This window comes from Notothenia rossii (genome assembly GCF_949606895.1).
Source record: "Notothenia rossii genome assembly, chromosome: 8".
Taxonomy (NCBI): domain Eukaryota; kingdom Metazoa; phylum Chordata; class Actinopteri; order Perciformes; family Nototheniidae; genus Notothenia; species Notothenia rossii.
Window position 1 is genome coordinate 78,213,726 of NC_136906.1, and position 20,615 is coordinate 78,234,340.

The following is a 20,615-nucleotide window of genomic DNA, read 5'->3' on the forward strand; positions in this document are numbered from 1 at the left end:
GTCTGTGTACATGTGCCTCATTGTGGATGAACATGTTTCCAGGGCCGTCCCTGGCCAACATGAGGCCCCACGCAAAGATATATGTTGAGGCCCTCTGTTTCGAGGGCGTCGACGGGGGGGGGGGGCGTCGACGCGGAGGGATGCTAGTGGAGCCTCGCAGTGGCGAAACCGTGCCGCGCCTCACTAATTTCGCCAGTCTGCGTGATTGGCCTGTAGGGAGGGACGGCTCTGATCTCACGTATCTACTAAAATGCATAGCTGATTGTGTTTTATATAAAAAATATTAATCTGCAAGGAATTCAAAAACGAGTATTATCTGATACATGTAATTGAACACAAGTACAATGTTTGCCCCTGAGATGTAATGCACAGGAAGTAAAGGCTGATCAAATGGAAATATTTAAGTTGTAGGAGTTTACGAGCAGATCTTGAATCCAGCATTAGGGGGGGGGGGGGCGTGTCCTCCTGACAGCCCACACGAAGCGTGGTCCTCCTGAGTGTTGCCTTCACTGTCCTCTATTTACACTTCTTGCATGCTAGATGATGAAGATGAAGATGCACCTCCCTGTCTCTTTTTAAGCCTCCGATTTGCTTTCTCCAAATCTTGTTGCCAAAACTGTGAAGTCCTTGCATTTCCTGAGGCCAAGTTGAAGGATCAAATACTAAGAAATGATCACATGACTTGAAGTCATATCTGTTTTCAGATGTGGGAAGTTACTAAGTCCACTTATTCAAGTATGTACTTAAGTACAATTTTGAGATATTTGTACTTTACTTGACTTTAATGCTACTTTGTACTCTACTACAGTTCAGAGGTAAATGGTGTACTTTTACTCCACTACATGTATTTAATACTGTTACGCCCCACCAAAATGGCCCTATGGAGCTAACAAAATTCCACCACTGTTCCAAATATAACACGAAAGACACCTTTTAAAATCATCGAATCCATAGGATTTATTATAGACAACACATCAAATGTTTCTCCTAGGATGAGAAGCAGAGACACAGCATTCCCCACCCCAGAGGCCTCTCCCTTCTGCTGCTGCACTGGAGCTTTTAAGCACTTCCTTCTCCAGGTGCACCTCGTCTGAACCTCGTTACAGCAATGCAGCACACCTGGGTAGAGGAACCCACGGGAAAAAGAAATAGGGAATACATGCAGCCGTAACACCTCCACCCTTAAAACAATGAATAAATAGAAAACTAACACCATACTATTCTATTCATTGAAACAAATGTGGAGTTTCAGTGATTTTTATCAAGGCTGTATGCAAGGCAGCTAATACTCTTAAGCACACCAGACTTAATATATCAATATGATTGCATTAGAATCAGACAACAGTTTAAGGACTGATGACAAAAGGTGTCAACCTGGGTCAAATGTGGAACAACAAGATTTATTCAAACACTTAAGACAGGGCCAACTAAGATGCTGCCACACAGAATGAGCAGCAACTACACAAGTAGCCAAATCAATGAAACAAATGGCTACCACCATGAGGTGACAAACAAACTACAAAGCCAATTTAAGTTACTGCGTTTACCAACACACAAACCGTAACAGACATGTCCAACACAATGTGGAGTGCAACAGCCATAAACCTAAAGGATCACCACAAGTAGACCAACTACAAAGTTGCTGCCATTCACTAATCGCAACACTATGATCCAACATGAGTCAACTGCCACTATCACAACACAAAAATGGACACCATGTGATCTTACAACCACATGCACAAGTTACTGTGATGGATGCAGGAAACCAACAAGAAGCTCACTTGACAAACCGGTATGAGCACACTAACTACTGAACAAGCTCACTTGACAAACCGGTATGAGCACACTAACTACTGAACAAGCTCACTTGACGAACCGGTATGAGCACACTAACTACTGAACAAGCTCACTTGACGAACCGGTATGAGCACACTAACTACTGAACAAGCTCACTTGACGAACCGGTATGAGCACACTAACTACTGAACAAGCTCACTTGACGAACCGGTATGAGCACACTAACTACTGAACAAGCTCACTTGACGAACCGGTATGAGCACACACAGAGTGGCCAAACGAAAAGTAGAGTCAAAAGTTGCTGTGCAAAAACTGGGAAAACAAGCAATAGTGAGGCACCCCAACCCTGAGCTGTTGGAGATGGCTAACTAACCTAGCTAGTCTTCAGTGGCTTGCCGAGCTCGAGGCGACTTTAAACACTGAACTCAGTGCATCACCAAAGACCATAGATATAGCCTAAAGCAATACACTGAAGCGTACCCCCACTCAGGATTACCACCAAAAATAAGAAAGGAAAAATAAAAAAGTGGCAAGATCTTCAAACCTGCCCGGTGACTAACTAGTCAGGGTGCTCCACACTGACATTGCAAGCTGGTGAAACAATTAAATGCCCAGCTAAACACACAGCAACAACCACACATTAACTCAAACTAAATCTCTCCACAAAAGCAAACAGCCACTAGATACAGACAAATGCTAATAAATTGACCTCACCTCATGGACATTCTATCCCGGACGAGTCCCCATTTGTTACGGCCCACCAAAATGGCCCTATGGAGCTAACAAAATTCCACCACTGACCCAAATATAACACGAAAGACACCTTTTAAAATCATCGAATACATAGGATTTATTATAGACAACACATCAAATGTTTCTCCTAGGATGAGAAGCAGAGACACAGCAGTCCCCACCCCAGAGGCCTCTCCCTTCTGCTGCTGCACTGGAGCTTTTAAGCACTTCCTTCTCCAGGTGCACCTCGTCTGAACCTCGTTACAGCAATGCAGCACACCTGGGTAGAGGAACCAACGGGAAAAAGAAATAGGGAATACATGCAACCGTAACAAATACCTTTAGTTACTTTACAGATGTGGATGAATGATGTGAAATATAATCAAGTCTTAAATCAGACTTGAAAAATATAAATAATATATATGATAAAACATATATGATATATATTGCAGAGGCATGACAGGGGGGGCGCGAGAGACCAGGAGGAAAAATGGTTATTAAAAAATAAATAAATCATAATTTGAAAAGTTATTGATTCGAAAATAATATGATACAGTACAGTACAATTACGTCTGGGTCTCTGTGTTTCATTAAAGCTCGGCTCTGTGTGTGTGTGAAACGAGCCATTTTGTGTGCGTGCGCGAGAGAGAGAGAGAGCGCACTGGTACCGGAGATCGTTGTTGTTAGCTTCTGGTGCTAGCGAGCTACGCTAACGGATATAAGGAGTTTGTTCAACAACAAAGTGGGGGAGAGTCCTCTCCTGTCAGACTGAGAGACTCAGCGAGCTAAAGGACTCTCTGAGTGTTATCTCAGTGGGTCTCAAACGTTTTGGTCACCATTAATGTTGGAGCTATATATATCTCTTTATTATTTAATATTTTAACATTTATTTTCTTGCTGTTTATTATTATTATCATTTATTTATATGTATTCTTAGTTAGCTTCATAAGTTAAAGTAGTTTCTATGCTTTTATTTTGAAGGCATGTTTTGGGCACTGGGTGATTAGAGCACCTGGTGTAATTGTATATATTGGAGACAGGTGGAAGTGGAAGCCAGAGCACTAGTAGGCAAACGGTTTTTTTTACCAGGGTTTTTTGAGCCACAGGGTGTTTCAAGCCACAGGGTGTTTCAAGCCAGCAAAAGGAAAGCCATAGGAAAGGCTTAAGGTAAAGGGATATAGGAAACCTGTTCGTTGTACTTTGTCATCGGAATAAACTGCACAAATGGAGAATCTTGTCTGGACCTGGATCATTGCCCTGCGTAAGATCCGCTAACTAGTGCCTCAGCGGCTGTATTATTTTAAGTTAATTATCTGTTTGAGTTCTATATGATTTTGGCCGCTACAATTAATGTAAACAATTATTTCCGAGGCACACATTTATATGATCATTATAGTTATACAAAAATAAGAGAATAAATGAAAAACAGGTATGAAACACTATATGGCAGTAAAAAAAGAATAAAGTTTAAAAGGGTGATTTGTAAAATATCCATTAAGAAAAAGTAAATCTGTTTACAGGTCTGTTTCATATGGGTGTTGAGAGAGGTATCCATAGATCTCTTCATTTTGCTCTCAAAGTGCACCAGATTGATGCTTTTAACTTCAATATTTAAAAATAAATCTTCCCGGGGGAGCATCCCCCCGGACCCCCCTATGTGAGGTCCACACACCACCTATAAAAATAGCACTTTACCCCTGCTTATATGCCGTGAGCTAATTATCGAGCCTTCATTGTAACTGTCGCGGGTACGTTGTGTATATGTGTGGGCGTAGGGAGTGTTGCAGTAGAAAATTCCGCTGTAGCGCCCGGTACATTAATGGGAAACCCTAAATATTTGAGCACCCAGGGCCGTGGGAAGTAGGGGTGCTGAGGGTGCTGCAGCACCCCCTGGTGGAGGACAGGGGATCTGCACTTCCACAAGATATAATGAAAAAAAAAACGAATTTTCAGCCTTGATGTAACAACATTCATAATTAAGTAAAGATAATACCCTTTTCCCCAGTTACATTTTCCATTTGCCCCGTACGATGGGCGCTGTGAGTGATGAAGTGGGGGATGTTGGCTTAGCAGGCGCCCGCAGCTCACAGCCAAAGTGAGAGAGATAGAGAGAGGGGATACCGCGGTACCGGCGGGGATTGTTGTTAGCTTCTGCTGCGCTAACGGATATAAGAAGCTGTTTCTACAATAATGTGGAGGGAGAGTCCTCTCCTGTCAGACTGAGAGGCTCAGTGAGGTAAAGGACTCTGAGGGTTTAGATCAGGGGTCGGCAACCTGTTTGATATGAAGTGCCATTTAAAAAAAAAAATTGTTATCAGCGTGCCAACTATCGAGAATTATCAACGGGGGGGGGCGGGTTGAGGAGCTTAACGCTCGTCAACTATCAGCAGGAGGGCGGGGGAGCCTTGCTGCGGGGAAGCAGTGTCGCAACATACACGATGCCGAATTTAACAAACAAATTTAAGTAATTGGTTTAAACGGCATAATAATAAGGACGATCGTCCGTTCTGTGATTCTCCAGAGCACACATGTTATGATATTAGGGTCGCGTTGGGTCATGCAGAGTGAGATGAGATCGCTGTCCCTTTAAGAGAGAGAGATAGAGAGAGAGGGGTGTGGCTTGTGCATGTGTTTGTGGATGGTAGAGCGACAGTGAGCGAGTGTGTTTCTGGAAGTGAAACGGGAAAGCAGAAAAACAGAGGTCTGTGATGTATTTTGTGAAACAGAAGAACAGCTAAATAAATGCAACGGCCTCCCAAGAAGAGCTCACCTCTCTCAAGTCATTTAAGCTAAAGTGGGTTATTGAACCTGAAGCTTGTTGCTTCTGCCCACCTCGACTACGGTCTGGGAGCCGAGAGGAAAGTTCAACACACTAGAGATGTTAAGATTCACCGATTCGCATCGGTGAACCGGCATAAACGTTCAAGATGCGAGTGCACCGGTTGAAAGAGTGCACATCGGCTACAGTTTGGGTTGAACTCGCGATGCATCGATTGCGTAGCGTCTTTGCATCGGTAAAAAACCGATTCATTCATATAAAATCCCCGTATCTTGTCAACGTTCAGCAGAGACGATCTTTGATATTTGCTTCGCCACTACGGAGAACGAGAGTCTCAGTTATCAACACACACGGAAGTTGAGGAGAAAGAGAAACACAGCGCACCGAAAAATACCTACAAATCAAACGTTTGGCAACACTTCGGATTATTCAAGAAAGACGGTGTAATAGTCATTTATGCTATATAGTTGACCGCAGGTCATGGAGAGTAATAAGGTATCCGTAGACCTTTGTATGAGGTATCTTTATTACTGAACAGGTCTACAGCCATGATACATAGATCCGTCCTAGATGCGGACTTGCATACACACAGTATCACTCCGCAGCCGCACCCCATCAGTAACGTCCTGATGGTATATGTGCGCGGCACTATTACTACAGACGGTCAACTTGAAAAATCACTCTCAAATTGTTAACGATGCCGAGCCGCTTTAAAGTACACAAGTAGTACGAGGAACTTAGCGACGCACATAAAGAGGCGACATGGGGTCTGCGGCTGAAAAGAGAAACCTGAAAGTGAGACATATGAGTTAAATCACTCAGTGAGGTGTTCTGTCAGAGAGAGGTGTTTAGCTTACAGCAGCCTGTGACGGCCAATAATAATTTAAATGTCTTCCTTACTGTAAGCAGTTATGAAATACCTGTTTGTGAAAGGTTATTTGTTTTCTTTATTGTTCATATAGAAACCACTGCTTTCTGCTCACTGGTGTGTTAGCCTCTGAGTGTTAAGCACATCAGGCTGGCAGCTGTATGGGCATTGCTCTATGGTAGCTGTTATTTGCACATTGTTAATCATGAGCAATGCATCCTTACATTGTTTAACTGTGAGGTGTTATACAATTGTACTCTGGAGAGCTTTTAAAGGTAAAAAAAATAAACGGCATGATGGGATGTGCAGTACCAAATATGTAAAGCACTTTTTTGTTAATGTATGATTTGCTGCATATCAGGAATAAAACAAAAATCCTCTGTCGTACCATATTGAAGTATCATTATTTTTGCATCGTGTTGAATCGCATCGTATCGCCCCGAATCGCATAATGTTGAATCAAATCGTATCGAACTGTATCGCAACAGGGGTGAATCGTATCGTATCGTATCGCCTGGTGTTTCAAAGGTATCGTTAATGTATCGTATCGTGGCAACGTATCGAGATGCGCATCGCATCGGCCTCAGTGATGGAGATGCACATCCCTACAACACACAGATGGCCAGTCCGCCCCTTTGTAGCATATTATTTCGATGAGAGATGAGCAGATCGCCACTGGGCTTTCAACTGAATGCACAGCCACGCAAAAACTGCGGCATTTGTACAGCTCCTTATGGGTACTGCAATTAGTGAAGTGCTTTCCTCCGTGTTGAAACAATCAGCACTGCACCAGGGAGGAAAGCGGCAGAAAGTCACCTGGAGATAAAGAGAGCGGGGCTGCGTTGCGTGCATGGCTTCCTTCTGCAGGTAACGGGAGACGCGCTCTGGCTGCGGTCTCGTTCAGGATCCGAAAATACAATTTAAATATTTTGCACACTTATTCCACTTATTCCTAGTGTGCCACTGGTTACGGTGCCGCGTGCCAATGCTGGCACGCGTGCCAGGGGTTGCCGACCCCTGGTTTAGATAGTTCACTTTAGTCGAAGTTATCTCAGTGGGTCTCAAACGTTTTGATCACAATTTATGTAAACAAATATTTCCAAGGCACACCTTTATAATTATTAGGATAAATAAAAACAGGTTTGAAATCATTCCAATGTATACTATAGGACAGTAAACCAAAAATATCGTTTAAAACTGGAGAGATTTTAAAATATACATAAATAAATAAATGTTAACTTGTAAAATAAGATATGAATGAACAACAAAAATAAAATAAGTTACATGTATTTGTTATTGGCTATGGAAGGTTATTGGAAATGTTCACATACCTGCTTATTTGATTGATAAAATGCAAACCGATCTTTTTCATATGGGTGTTTAGAGTTGTACCCCCTAGATCAGTCTCTAATTGGGCGCTCAAATTGCACCAAATTGAAGCATTTTACTTTAAAATGTTAAAAAATATCTTCCCGGGGGGATACCCCCGGACCCCCCTAGAGGATGTGAAGTTCACCCCTCCAATTAAAACACGTTATAATATATAATAAATTTGAAGCCTTGTTATATAAGCTGTCCACCATGTCAATATATTTCTCTTTTTGCAGTGTATTGGTCTTTTGTAGAGGTTTTTCATTGCCAGCTAAAATATTGCCTTATAGGGCAGCACATTGGTCAGAACCAGCCCTGGTGTCATCCCCACAGCACCCCCCATTTGAAACATGGTCCCACGGCTATGAGAGCACCCTCTATGAAACGTCAAGCTACCCCACAGCACCCCCAAAATAAATCTCTGGCGCTGCCACTGAGCCTGACCTGTGTTGGGGGGGCCCGACTTTTTTTTTTCTCCAAAGGGGGGGCCTGACAGAAAAAAATTGGGAACCACTGGCTTAACGGATATTAAAAGCTGTTTCTAAAAGAAGGAAAGGGAGAGCTCTGTCCTGTCATACTGAGAGATAACTACAGCTCAGTGAGGTAAGGGACTCTGTTTAGATAGTTAACTTTAGTCTCGTTATCTCAGTGGGTCTCAAACGGTTTGGTCACCATTTATGAGAATAAATGAAAAACAGTTATGAAATACTATATGACAGTAAAATAAGAACACAGTTTAAAAGGGGAGTGATTTGTAAAAATATCCATAAAGAAAAAGAAAATCTGTTTACCATGAATTCATTTTGCTCTCAAAGTGCACATGGTTGATGCATTTGACTTCAATATTTAAAAAATAAATCTCACTCCAAGCTGAACTCAAATGTTGTCAGCCCTGCTTCCCACCTCTGTCACATGTTTTCTGGATGAACTCAGTGTCTCCTCTCCTCTTCCTGCAGCGGTCACCAGAGAGCACGTAGCCGCAGAAAGTGAAAGAGGAGAGCAAGATGCCAGAGTCAGCCCAGAGAAGCTATCAGTCTGTTCAGTAAGTACTCTTCTTAAGGCTGCTGCATATCTACCATGAAACGGGATAACTCAGTAGGTTATACAACTCCAAGGTAATTTTAATTAAGTCTCACGGACTAATGCACACTTTTTTTAAGAGACAGAGAAGAGTGTTTGTGACGCATGTTTGAAGTGTGTGTACTAAAGCTTTCAATTTCTCTTCCTCAGAAACATGGACCAGAAAAAGGGTAAGAAGTGTCTTTAGAAATGAACTACATGTACACATTTGCAACTTTATACACATTTCAGAGGTGATCTTTTTTTTCTGACAGCTTTAACGACTTTACAGATTACAATTCGTGCTTCCTGTCTAATGAACACCACGTGTCTCTAAATGGGATGATTTTAAATGTCAATGTATCCGTCAAATGTAAGGATTAGCAGGATATACAGCCTGTGTTATATGACAGTAACAACCTAAGGGGCCATTTTAGTGCACAATGAATACTTTCACTTTCAAAATTCAAAGCTCAGTTGCTGCAATACTCACACACAGCTTTAAATATAAGATTTAATTTAGTTTCAGGGTGTGGGCACTTTAACTTGAAGGACCTATGTGTAGGACAGGGCGGAATTATTCTCAGAAATAGAATATAATATTTACACAATCACATGATTATGAAAAAGGTTGTGCTTTTATCTTGCTGGACTAAACTTATAACCATCATAAGGTTGTGTTTGCTACGAAGCTTCTCCCCAATATTCATAATTCCAATGGAAACCCTCACTTGGCTTTTTTTTAGGCTATTTTCTTCTAGGTTGGCATCGAAAAATGATACTAATTCTTGCAGATCATAGTTGTAATCAGCAACTTCACCACTAGATGTCACTAAAGGTACACACTGGTCCTTTGGGTCAGTGGTACCCAACCCTAGAGGTACTGGAGGGTATTGCAGGGGATAGGAAGAAAGATTAGGGATTGCAATATACCGTATTTCCACAAAAAAAAACATATTCAAATCAATTTTCATAATCCTCTTGTCTCGCCCCAGAACCATCAAAACTTATGAAAGACAAGCAAGTGTCAAGTGTGTCTCAATGAAAGCTCTTAACATAGATGTTGAAACTGCTAGAAGTGAGTCTTTAATATTATTATTTTTCACTCACAATAAGTGTAAATGTCAAGTTGAAATGCATTTGTATTAAGGGTGTGGTATACAAGTGATTTTCATCGAAGGAGCAGTTGGGTTAAATACAATTACAAAAGGTTGAACAAAAGAACATAAAGTGTTAGATGTTTACATTTTACAATTGTTTATTTCTACCCTTTTAATTTCTCTTATGTAGAACGCCTTGTCTTTTGTGCAGCTGCCACGCAACAATGTCCCCAATTGGGATCAAGAGAGTACATCTTATCTTATTTAATCACAGATAAGTGATTCTTATATGGCTAACAGCGCAAGGGGAACACGAGAGAAAAAAGTTGGCTTTAAGTGAACAAAATAAGTACTTTTCCACCATGGTGTTCTCTCAAGACTGCTATATTCCAGTATTATAGACAATACACTACATTTAGTCATTCAAATAAAGCTGCTTTACTAATATTTCTGATATATTTTTAATGGTTTAATTGATCAAATGTAGTGAGATGAGAGTTGGTTTTTGTGATAAACCAACAGAGACACTTTTACAACTGGATCTCTGGTCGTTAATAATGACAGAGAGGTAAAAACAGAACAAAAGCATGCATATTGGTTCGTTATATGATGGTGGTGGTTTTTGGGAAGATGTGAATACTTTACTTCTATATTCTTACAATGGAGTCTGGTGGCTTTTGAGACTTTAGGTCACACTTTTGGACATGGCTCTTCTACATCTGGGTAGGAAGCAAAATTAAATTACTCAAAACAAATCTTCTCTGCGTTTAGTGCGGGGGAAGAAATTCCATGTCTCCGTGGCAGGATGTACCAACGGTGCTCATCAGACCTATGTTAATGACCTCAAAGGGTTGGGTCAAATCGAGGTGATCTCTCCTGAACAAAGTGACTACTTGGTGCTGTTCTGTCCCATCGCGTCTCGAGTTGGAACAGACATCGGAGAGGCAATGAACAAAATCCCAGGTAGGAAATGTCTAGGATGATGATTGGCCGATTTCCCACTGGTTATTCAAAGGTACACAGGGAAATGTTAAAAAACGTTGTGTTATCTGTTAGAAAAATCTCACTCGTCACCGGCTTGAGCTTTAATATCAGGATCCATGTATTTACTATCCTCTCAAGAAAGGAAGTAGTCAAAACAAAAAAAAGGGAATTTGTTGGTATTTTTGTCAAAATGTCAAAATTCGGACTTTTCTCAAAATTCGGACTTTTTCCCAAAACCTTGACTTTTTCTAAGAACTCAGAATTTTTCTCAAAATCTAAAAATTCAGAATTTCTCAAAAAGATGTATTCTTCTCAAAATTTCAAAATTCTGACTTTTTCTCAAAATTCTGACTTTTTCTAAAAAATGTTAATAATCCCTCGTCACCGGCTTGATCTTCAATCTCAGGATCCATGTATCTGTGATCCTCTCCAGAATGGAAGTAGTCATCACATACAGAGCATCAACTAGTTCCTGAACAGTGTCCTTCACATGCTGATATCCAAGAGAGGGAGTTCCACAGTCACAAGATGGAGGAATAGAAAGCAGTATTCAATGTTTACTTCAGATTAGCTCCACGTCAGAAATGAGCATGCTTGTCATATGTCTCTCTCCATAGAGGCTGAATCATCATGTTAATCACATAGCTATCATATGCCTCAAACAGTCCTGATGCTCTGCTAGGCAATCACACATCCTGTCATGTTCACAGCTACAGTTGGGATACCTTTGATATCATGTTACTCTGATATTGGAAGAGTACCTTCGGTATTTTCCCAACATTATCTCTGTGCTCACAGGTGGGAAACCAATCGTTCTGGTGGTGATGCATCACACCTTCGACAAAGATCATTTTGTGCCTGAAAGCAGGAGACTTGTGGAAAACCCGGAGGTCATCGTCACCGTAGACGTTCTGTTCCATGAGAGCAAAATGCTGATCTGCAACCGCAATAACATGGCCTGGTTTCAGGTCAAGGATGTTCTTGTGGTTTCCTCTGGACCGGTAATCTATTTCACACACAATCAATGTGATGAGAACTGATCATGTGACTTTAAAGGGCTAGTTTGGATGTTTAGAAGTGGGGTTGTATGAGGCCTTTATCTATAGGCATTGTATCAGTTACAGTAGATGGGGGAGCGCACCTCAAAAAAGGGAAACCCAACGTAAATAATGAAAGATAATTCTAAGCGTACGGTATATTTGGAATATCTTCAGTGCTTAACCTTGCTATAAGCTCTAACTATACCTGATAAACCCCAACTAATAACATTCAAACTATCCCTTCAAGAGGTTAGGAAGCATTGCTGTAGTTTACCTCTGAATGGATGAATTTCTTCTGAATGACACTCGTTTTTTTTCTTCTCTTTCAGGTCTCCTGCTGCTGGGAAATATTGTAAGTATGGCTTTAATATTTAACCTTCTATTTTCAGATGACAGTTTTCCAATATCTACATTAATAAGCCATTGCCATGTAAAAACCTTCTGTCTATAGTGGCTGTGAAGTGATATTTACCTAGTAATCACGTGTAAAAAAAAGAAGCTATTAGGAAGTTTTTTTAAAGTTAGAATCCATTTAGTAATATATTATATCATAATACCCAAAATATCCTAATTTGTATTTTCTTAAGAAGCTGCAAATCAATTTTTATCTTGACGCTGAACTGCAGATCAACAGTTCATAAAACTAAACTAATTAATGTTGCTCACTCTAGGATCAAATTCTAATACCATACCGTTATTTTACTATTATATGATGCTAACGATTAGCTGGTTTAAAAACCCCAACAAAAAACTACGTGGGTAGGTGTGTTGAAACGTAGTGTGGTGACTATTGACTCTCAATATCACAGAGGGAATGGCTACCTGGGTAAACTAGTTGGACGTGTGTAATCTCCATTGCTTTCAATACCATTTATTTTCCAACAAACACGGTCAAAAAACAGTTTGCTCTTCCCCGTCCCAAATCACCCACCTGTACCAGGGACATCAATTATATTCTGTGGCCCCATTACGCCATCTAGTGTTCAAAATATAACAAATAACATATGTTTATGTTTATTTACCGTTAGCTTTTGCTCTTGACAAAAGCTACTCTTCATGGAGACACTTAAAACAATACAACAATACTCAACACAACAACATTCAAGACATACATAAGTCCTGACATCGTTAACAACATCAGCAACATCATGAACGATCTCATCCACTTTCAACATCAAACTCAGCCAAGGATGAGTGCACAATACCCCCACCAGTACAAAGCATGAGATACAATTCAATTAGGGTTCACAGCTCACAAGGGGTACATGCTCATTAGTAGATGGCGCTTCAATCTCTTGTTGAAAGAGGCTCTGGACTCTATGTCAGCAAGGCAGTTTGGCAATGAGTTCCATTCCTTTATAGCTCTATAAGTCACAGAAGAGTTCAGAAGATGTGTCCTGGGTTTAGGTGCCCGTAGATGGCCTGATGCAGCTTGACTAGTCTTATGGTCATGCTCGTCTCTTGTGTAAACTATTTGATCATAAAATACAGTGTTTTTTAGCCAAATTGGACTTTTCTGAGAAAAGTAATAACACCAGATTGCAGACGTTTCTCAACCGGAAGCCATGATAGGTTCCTATGCATAACTCCAATATGAGTGTAATGGCTGCAACACGTAGTATAGATTCAAGATCCATGGGTTTTATCATCACATGCACAGCAGCTACAGTGAAGTTATGGCCATGAAAAGATTAGGTTCCTCCAACAATGTAACATATTATATATACAGGACATAAGAGGTGAGGCGTTGGTGTTGGGATCGGGGTCACATGTTCCAACCCCACTGCAGTCAGCATCTCGTTGTGTCCCTGCAGACGCTTCACCAATATATATATAATAAAAAACTTGAAATTATGCAAATGAAACACAGTACGAACAATTTGAATAAAATAATGCAGGTGAAAGAATATAATGTAATATTAACTAACTACTAACATATAGTTAATTCCTGTGGGTTTTATAATAATAATAATAATTCCTTATATTTATTATAGCGCTTTTTCCATGACCCAAAGCGCTTTACAGATACACATTACAAATACATATCAGACATACATGTAACGGTCATGTACTGTGGACAATACCCACAGGAGCAAATTCAGGTGAAGTGTCTTGGCCAAGGACACAACGGCTTTACAGACGCAGCGGCGGGTTTCGCCCCCTTGCACAGCCCACTGCGCCACACCGTCCATCTTCACACCTCAAAGTCATCGAGGCGCTTTACAAGTACACATTAATATCATACATGTACTGTGGACAATACCCGCAGGAGCAAATTCGGGTGAAGTGCCTTGCCCAAGGACACAACGGCCTGACGCAGTGGCGGCGGAAGAGGGTTTATGAAATGACACGTTAACTTCTATCAGTTCTTGAAATGAATCATGAAGACAACATATTCTTCATTATATGATATTTTAAGATTGAGGTACTATAGTTTTACTAACGCTGGTGGTGGCCATCATTTGTATCGGAAAAGTAGGAAGATGTGATTCCTAGCAAGATGCCAACCAGGCTTTAAAACATTTGTTATATACATTGAAAATGACTGAATGGACAAATGGCCAAAGCTGTAAAAAAAGAGATTGTAAAAAAGTGTATTTTATTCCCTTTGTAATAAGAAAAAACCCATGTGATCTAAATCATGTTGTGCTTGCTGTTGATATTAGATGACTGATTGATCTTTTCTTTCTTTCAGTGTGGGGGAAACGCAAACAGCTGATTGTTTTTCTAATATGTTTGATTGTGTTTGCCATAATCATTCTGCTCTTGTTAGTGCTCTTTAAACAAATTTAAGAAAACCTCTGGGCAGGGGCGGACTGGGGGGAAAAAGTGGCCCGGAGATTAATTGAAAGACAGGCCCACTTAATGCGCGGCATGTATCGGCCGTCCGGCGACGAAAGTATCTTAACAAAAAACCCTATGCATTTAATGTTATTTTGGACCATTATTCACATTACCTGAGCCCTTGAGTTGCCTGGAGCAAAATAGTTACAGCATATATTTAGTGCTCTTTAACAGATCATTGATGCAATAACATTTGAACCAACTTGCCTGACTGATACAAAACATGGGCGTAGGAAGCATCCTCAATGTGGGTGAGACAATTGAACAGGGGGTACGGGCAGGTGGTGGACCTCACCTCCTCTAGGGGGGTCCGGGGGCATGCTCCCCCGGGAAGATTTGTTTAAATGTTGAAGTTAAATACATCAATCTGGTGACTAAATCTATGGATACATTTCTCAACACCCATATGAAACAGAACTGTAAACAGATTTACTTTTTCTTTCAACATTTATTTGAACAGCAAGTGGAGGCAAAAGTGACTGCACCCAAAACAATAAACCTGCTAGCTAACTAGCCTAAACTCAGTAACAGAATGTGGGCAACACGTTCTTCTCCACAGCCGCTCGACCTCTGAGTCAGAGGTCAATTCCCTTTTCTATCCTACGGGTACAGCCACTCCCCCTGAACCCTGTTTCCCTGCCAACCCCCCCCCCCCCTCCCCTATGCAAGCCCCTCCCTCTGAACCCAGGGCTCGCTACAATACTGTATACTGTATACACAAACTATACAAAAAAGCCTTTACGCTTTGGAGCTTGTTTATCCATCTGTAAGCAACTGCCAGCTAGGTCTCTCAGTCACTCACTCCTGATCGTGACCAGTGTTGTGCTAGTTACTGAAAACCAGTAACTAGTTACCATTACTAGTTACTTCATTTCAAAAGTAACTCAGTTACTTTACTGATTACTTAACGCGTGAACAGTAACGCATTAGTTACTTAAAAAAAGGGCTCCCATTAATGCCCTTATAGCCTTCATTTCAGTACTGTTATTGCATTGGAGAATAATACAATCTGTTGATCAAGAAATAGAAATAGTAGAAATAGCCTGCATGTGTTCTACAACATACCGTGCAATGGCTTTATCAACTTTTTCCTGGCTAGCTGTCCCTCGGTTAAAATCCAGCCGCTGTTGCTTAGGTGGAGGTGGAGTGGCGTTGGATGAGTCTGAGTCTGTGGTCTTAGCTACTAGCTTCGTCCCAGCATGTTGTTTCTGCAGATGTTTCAACATATTTGACATGCTGTTTTGGGCAGTAGATAGGATCTTTTCCCGGTATTCCCATTGGCCAGTCCGCCCCTGCCTCTGGGGTTTATTATTCCAATAAATGCATTTTGAAGGGACAATAGTGCATGTGCAATGCATTTGCAATCAACGGAACATGAAGGATGCTATAACATAGATGCTTTTGAGCTGCAGCTTTGGATCACTGATGTTTGATCTAAGGTGCATTAGAGGAGAATAGATGGAAGAACAACAAACCTGCTTTAAGTAAATGACACTTATAAATTAACACGAAATTCAAGTTAAACTTATAAGACAAACCTGCCACTAGTTGAAAAGTCTTTAAAGTCTACAGTATTATTGATAAAGTTCCTCCTGTCCAAATTGATATACAGATTTAGTTAACATAATGTTTAAATGTGTGCAGTAGAGAAGTGTGTGATCAAATCTTATCAAGTTTAACATATCCTACAATATCTGTAAAACCCTGATGCTGCTGCTTTGTGCTCATTAAAACATCAACATAATAAATACAAATCAATCAATCAGTGTCTGTGTACATGTGTCTCATTGTGGATAAACATGTTTCCAGGGCCGTCCCTGGCCAACATGAGGCCCCACGCAAAGATATATGATGAGGCCCTCTCAGGGTCGGCTCCAGAACAAATCGAATGGGGGGGCAATCATTTACCACGGGGGGGGGACACACACATGCTGTAAAGTCTCTTATCTCACACACACACACACACACACACACACACACACACACACACACACACTTACGAAAAAACCCTATAGTATTACTATTAAGAATTACTATAGAAATACCACAAAAAACTGCTATAGTATTTCTATGGTGTTTTGGGACACACTATAGAGAATTACTTTAGCAATACTATAGAGTTGGCTATGGTGATCTTATAGTGAAGTTACAGTTATACTATAGTGTTTCCTGTAGTATTTCTATGGTTTTTCAGCCACTATAGGAAATTACTATAGCTATACTATTGAGTTTTATGTAGTATCACTATGGTGCTTTCTATATTATTTATATGGTTTTTTGGAACACACTACAGAACATTACTATAGTAATACTATAGAGTTGGCTATGGTGATCTTATAGTGAAGTGAATCTATAGTTAATTAGCTTTAATAATGATGTATTCATCCCTAGAGTAAGTATGGTATCAACAAATAAAAGTTAGCAGGCAGAGCAGTTTCAATTTGAAAGATAGGGACTTTATTAACAAAATAAAATACATTGTTCACAGAATATGAATACGAATAAGTTAAATGTAAAAAAATTACAAGAACAATTTCAGGCCTGAAACAGAAATGGTTTGGCAATGAAATTAAGGGAAAAAGTGTCCCAACCCCTATATACAGTATAAAAACATTTCACATTCATATACTTACAACCCATGCCTCTCTACCAAGTCAGAGATGCAAACTCTGACAAGTTTGAGGCTGATCTTCTCGGTAAGAATGTCATTTTGCAGTTCATCAAATACTCCTGGAATTTTCTTCTTAAGTAGATCAGTTAGGCCATTCAGAAGAACTGGTTCTTAGCTGAACAAAACAATAAGAACAAGCACAGCACAAAGTAAAGTTATGGCCTGTGTGATTTTTTGAAACACAATTTAACAAGCATGGTACATGTATACCTGAGTTTGACAGACTTCTCTTAGGACAGGCTGAAGATCCGGTGCTTCAGAAAAGTGCACTTGGAATCTGTCAAAGTTACTGATTCTCACTTCTATCAACATCTATAAACTCTTTGAAGTCTGTGTTGTATTTTAAAATCCTATCAAGGACAAATCCAAATTCACCTGTTACTTCCAGGAGATGGTTTGTGCTTTGGACACTGTAGATTTTTCTTTTAATTTACTTTTTGCTTGGACTTTAACAGATTCCTGCAGCTCATTCCCGCTTCCTGTAATTATAAGAAAAAGACAAATTCATCCTGATGTTGACTAATCATATTATGCCAGATTAAATTAAATGCCATCATCTATCATCTTCTAGTTAAACCCATTAATACACACCTTATATAAATTATAAGCAGTATGGTAATTTTAAGTTAATTAACTTCATCCATAAAGACAACTTCTAGAGAAGCACAGGGGAGATTCTGCTCAGCCTCCAGTGGCGTTTTCTCCTGGAGGCTGGGTATTTCTTTATATTTTTTATTTGTATTTAAAAACATCTCTCCGCTGTTGTCAGTGAGTATTTTACAAAGACTGAAACAGCGCCCCTCTAAATTAATGTGGTGAAACACAGTATTGCACGCTACACTCACTCTATACTAGGGGTTTCACAACTACCAATATTTACTAGTCGACTAGTTTTTCAAAATGGTAGTCGACTAGTCGTTACGTCATAATAGAGACACACAAAGAGAGGTTTACAACTGTATTTTCTATTGGAACTTATACAGTAACATTAAACACTGCATTTTAATTTGTGTTACATGGCTGAATAAATAACAAACACTGGACTCACCAAAATCGACAGCAAAAAACTCTTGTTTACATAAATGCCACGTAAATCCAGTGCGCAACAGCGCATTGCGCAACACTTCGCTGTCCTCCACAATAACGTCCACCTTTCCATATTTTTGGTTTGAACACCAATGCATCGACATGTGAGGGAAGGAGGCTTGACCGCTTTCGGGTGACAGTGTTGCCTGCCAGGGAAAAAACCCTCTCACTCGGGGTGCTTGTGGCTGGAATAGCCAGGTAGCTCCTCGAAAGCGGGGGAAGCGGTGCACGTTTTCTGCCCACCACTCCAGTGGATTATCCATTGTGGGGATATGCGGTGTCCGCTGGCAGTAATCCCGTAGCTCATCATCCGCATCACTGTTGACCCGTGTTTTCTTGCTGTTCGTTTGCCTCTGTTCAGTGCTGACGCCGGTCCGTTGCTCACTGGTGCTAGCATTACTGCTAGTGCTAGCTGTCGGCAGCAGGTGCTTCATCTTCAGATGGTTGCGCATAGCAGATGCATTTGTATTGTACTTCAGTACAGCTGTACACAACTGACTCACTGTGGAGTTGGTTACATCTTCGTTAAAGTACTGCCATACATAAGAATGTCGGACGTGTTTTGTAGCATTTTGCAGCACCTAGTTTACCTCCATTTTTTCCCTCGACTAGGGCCTACAGCGCCGACTAGTGGTAAAGGTAGTCGACTAGTCGATTAGTTGGTGAAACCCCTACTCTATACTACACCCGCAGTCCGCTGTGTCAGGGACATGTCAAGGAAAGCCCACCGGCCTTCCCTTCCAACGATTTGATTGGTCGGAAGGAAAGCCCGCCGGCCCTTCCCGTCCGACCAATCAAATCGGGAAGGGCTAACTGCCGTGCGTGGCGCTGCGTCTCACATACACAGTTGCCTTAGCAACAAGAGGCAGATATGAAATCTCCCTTGTACACAATATAATATTCGCAAGTATAGAGTAGTGGCTGATGTTTTAGTCAGAAACAGGTAAACTGTAGTGTACACGTACTACTAATAAATAACTTTAGTGCGAGTAAGTTACGTATTTGCACTGTAGAGACTATATCAACGCAGCCTCACTCGCACTTTCTCGCCACATCTGGCCGAACAATGAAACCTAGCCAAAGTAGCTAGATAGCATTAAACATATAGCTGCTAATGCTATCAATATAATGCCGATTGAAGAATGATCACAGAAAAGAGTGTAAGCTACATTAAGTTAAGATAAAATAAATATAATAAAAAAGAAGAAGAACGGCCTAAAGGAAAATAACTATCATCCAGGCAGCTAAACTCAAACAATAGTTAGCTGTTCAACATTGGCAAAACATATTTATTTAAGTTTAAAAATATGTATTTAGACCCCTAGCTTGCTCACATTATGACAATATATCTGCTCACTTTGTTAAAAACCTTTTTGTTTCTGTATAACTTACCTAGAGTTAGACTCTCCTCCACTGACATCCATCCTCCACAGCAGCCAGAGGTGAAATGGCAGTTGGGACATTTGATTGACAGTTGGACAGTTGAAAAATGATATATTTGAAATAACTCAACCGTGATTGGGCAGGACAGTGCCCAATGTTAGTGCCCAATGTTAGCCCAGTGTTAGTCAACACTAATGTATTGACTATATGTGCATTTTTTTTTTTTTTATGTACACACATGTGTGTGTAAAATAGTTCAGAAATGACACTGAATGTGTTGAATTGCCTTTGACACAGTTAAAAAAGAATGACACATTAATTCTAGGAGTGTAATACTTCTACAAACACTATGGTAATAATATGCATTCATTATGACAATATCATACTATTATAGTAGTGTTCTATAGTGTGTTCAAAAAACAACTACAGAAACACTAAATATTATACTACAGTAGTACTATTTAAAATAATATAGTCTTAATACAGAAACACCCAAAAAAAATTTATGGTAATACTTTTACAAACACTATATAATAATATGCATTCACTATGACAATATCATGCTATTACTATAGGAGTGGTCTACAGTGTGTTCAAAAAACAACTACAGAAACACTATATATCATACTATAGTTATACTATTTAAAATAATATAGGAATACTACAAAGATCTAGATACATAGTATTACTATTGAAATATTATAGGGCTACTATAGCTAGTAAAATGGCACTACAGAAAAGACAATAGTAATACGATAGCTGGTGAAAAATACAATAGAACTCTACAAACTTACTATAGGATACTATACAACTCTTATAGTATACTATAGTAATACTATAGTTCATTTTCGTAAGGGCACACGCGCACACACGCACACACACACACACACACACACACACA

At 40.2% G+C, this 20,615-nt stretch overlaps 1 protein-coding gene and 1 long non-coding RNA gene across 3 annotated transcripts; one reads left to right on the forward strand and one right to left on the reverse strand.

Moving 5' to 3' along the window:
* Nucleotides 1-8,513: 8,513 nt before the first annotated feature.
* LOC307016748 (uncharacterized protein) lies at nt 8,514-14,678 on the forward strand. The gene is made up of 6 exons (XM_079646046.1): nt 8,514-8,662; nt 8,778-8,797; nt 10,478-10,669; nt 11,489-11,691; nt 12,060-12,082; nt 14,426-14,678. Exons 1-6 carry the CDS (start codon nt 8,625-8,627, stop codon nt 14,511-14,513), a joined length of 564 nt encoding a protein of 187 aa, XP_079502172.1. The 5' UTR covers nt 8,514-8,624; the 3' UTR covers nt 14,514-14,678.
* Nucleotides 14,679-16,908: 2,230 nt separating this feature from the next.
* On the reverse strand, nt 16,909-19,798 carry LOC307016749. Of its 2 annotated transcripts, none has more exons than XR_013801884.1 (3): nt 19,724-19,798; nt 17,456-17,724; nt 16,909-17,360 (listed from the first exon to the last, which is right to left on the reverse strand). It is a non-coding gene; the product is annotated as an uncharacterized lncRNA (long non-coding RNA). The 2 variants fall into 2 exon arrangements; XR_013801885.1 differs by lacking the exon at nt 19,724-19,798 and adding an exon at nt 18,294-19,704.
* Nucleotides 19,799-20,615: the final 817 nt, after the last annotated feature.

Bases quoted from the DNA above. Each gene is read 5' to 3' on its own strand.
- LOC307016748 (XM_079646046.1), top strand. From the start codon at position 8,625: ATGAAACGGGATAACTCAGTAGGTTATACAACTCCAAG. The intron at 8,663-8,777 runs GTAATTTTAATT...TCTCTTCCTCAG, and splicing joins GTAGGTTATACAACTCCAAG to AAACATGGACCAGAAAAAGG. The intron at 8,798-10,477 runs GTAAGAAGTGTC...CTCTGCGTTTAG, and splicing joins AAACATGGACCAGAAAAAGG to TGCGGGGGAAGAAATTCCAT.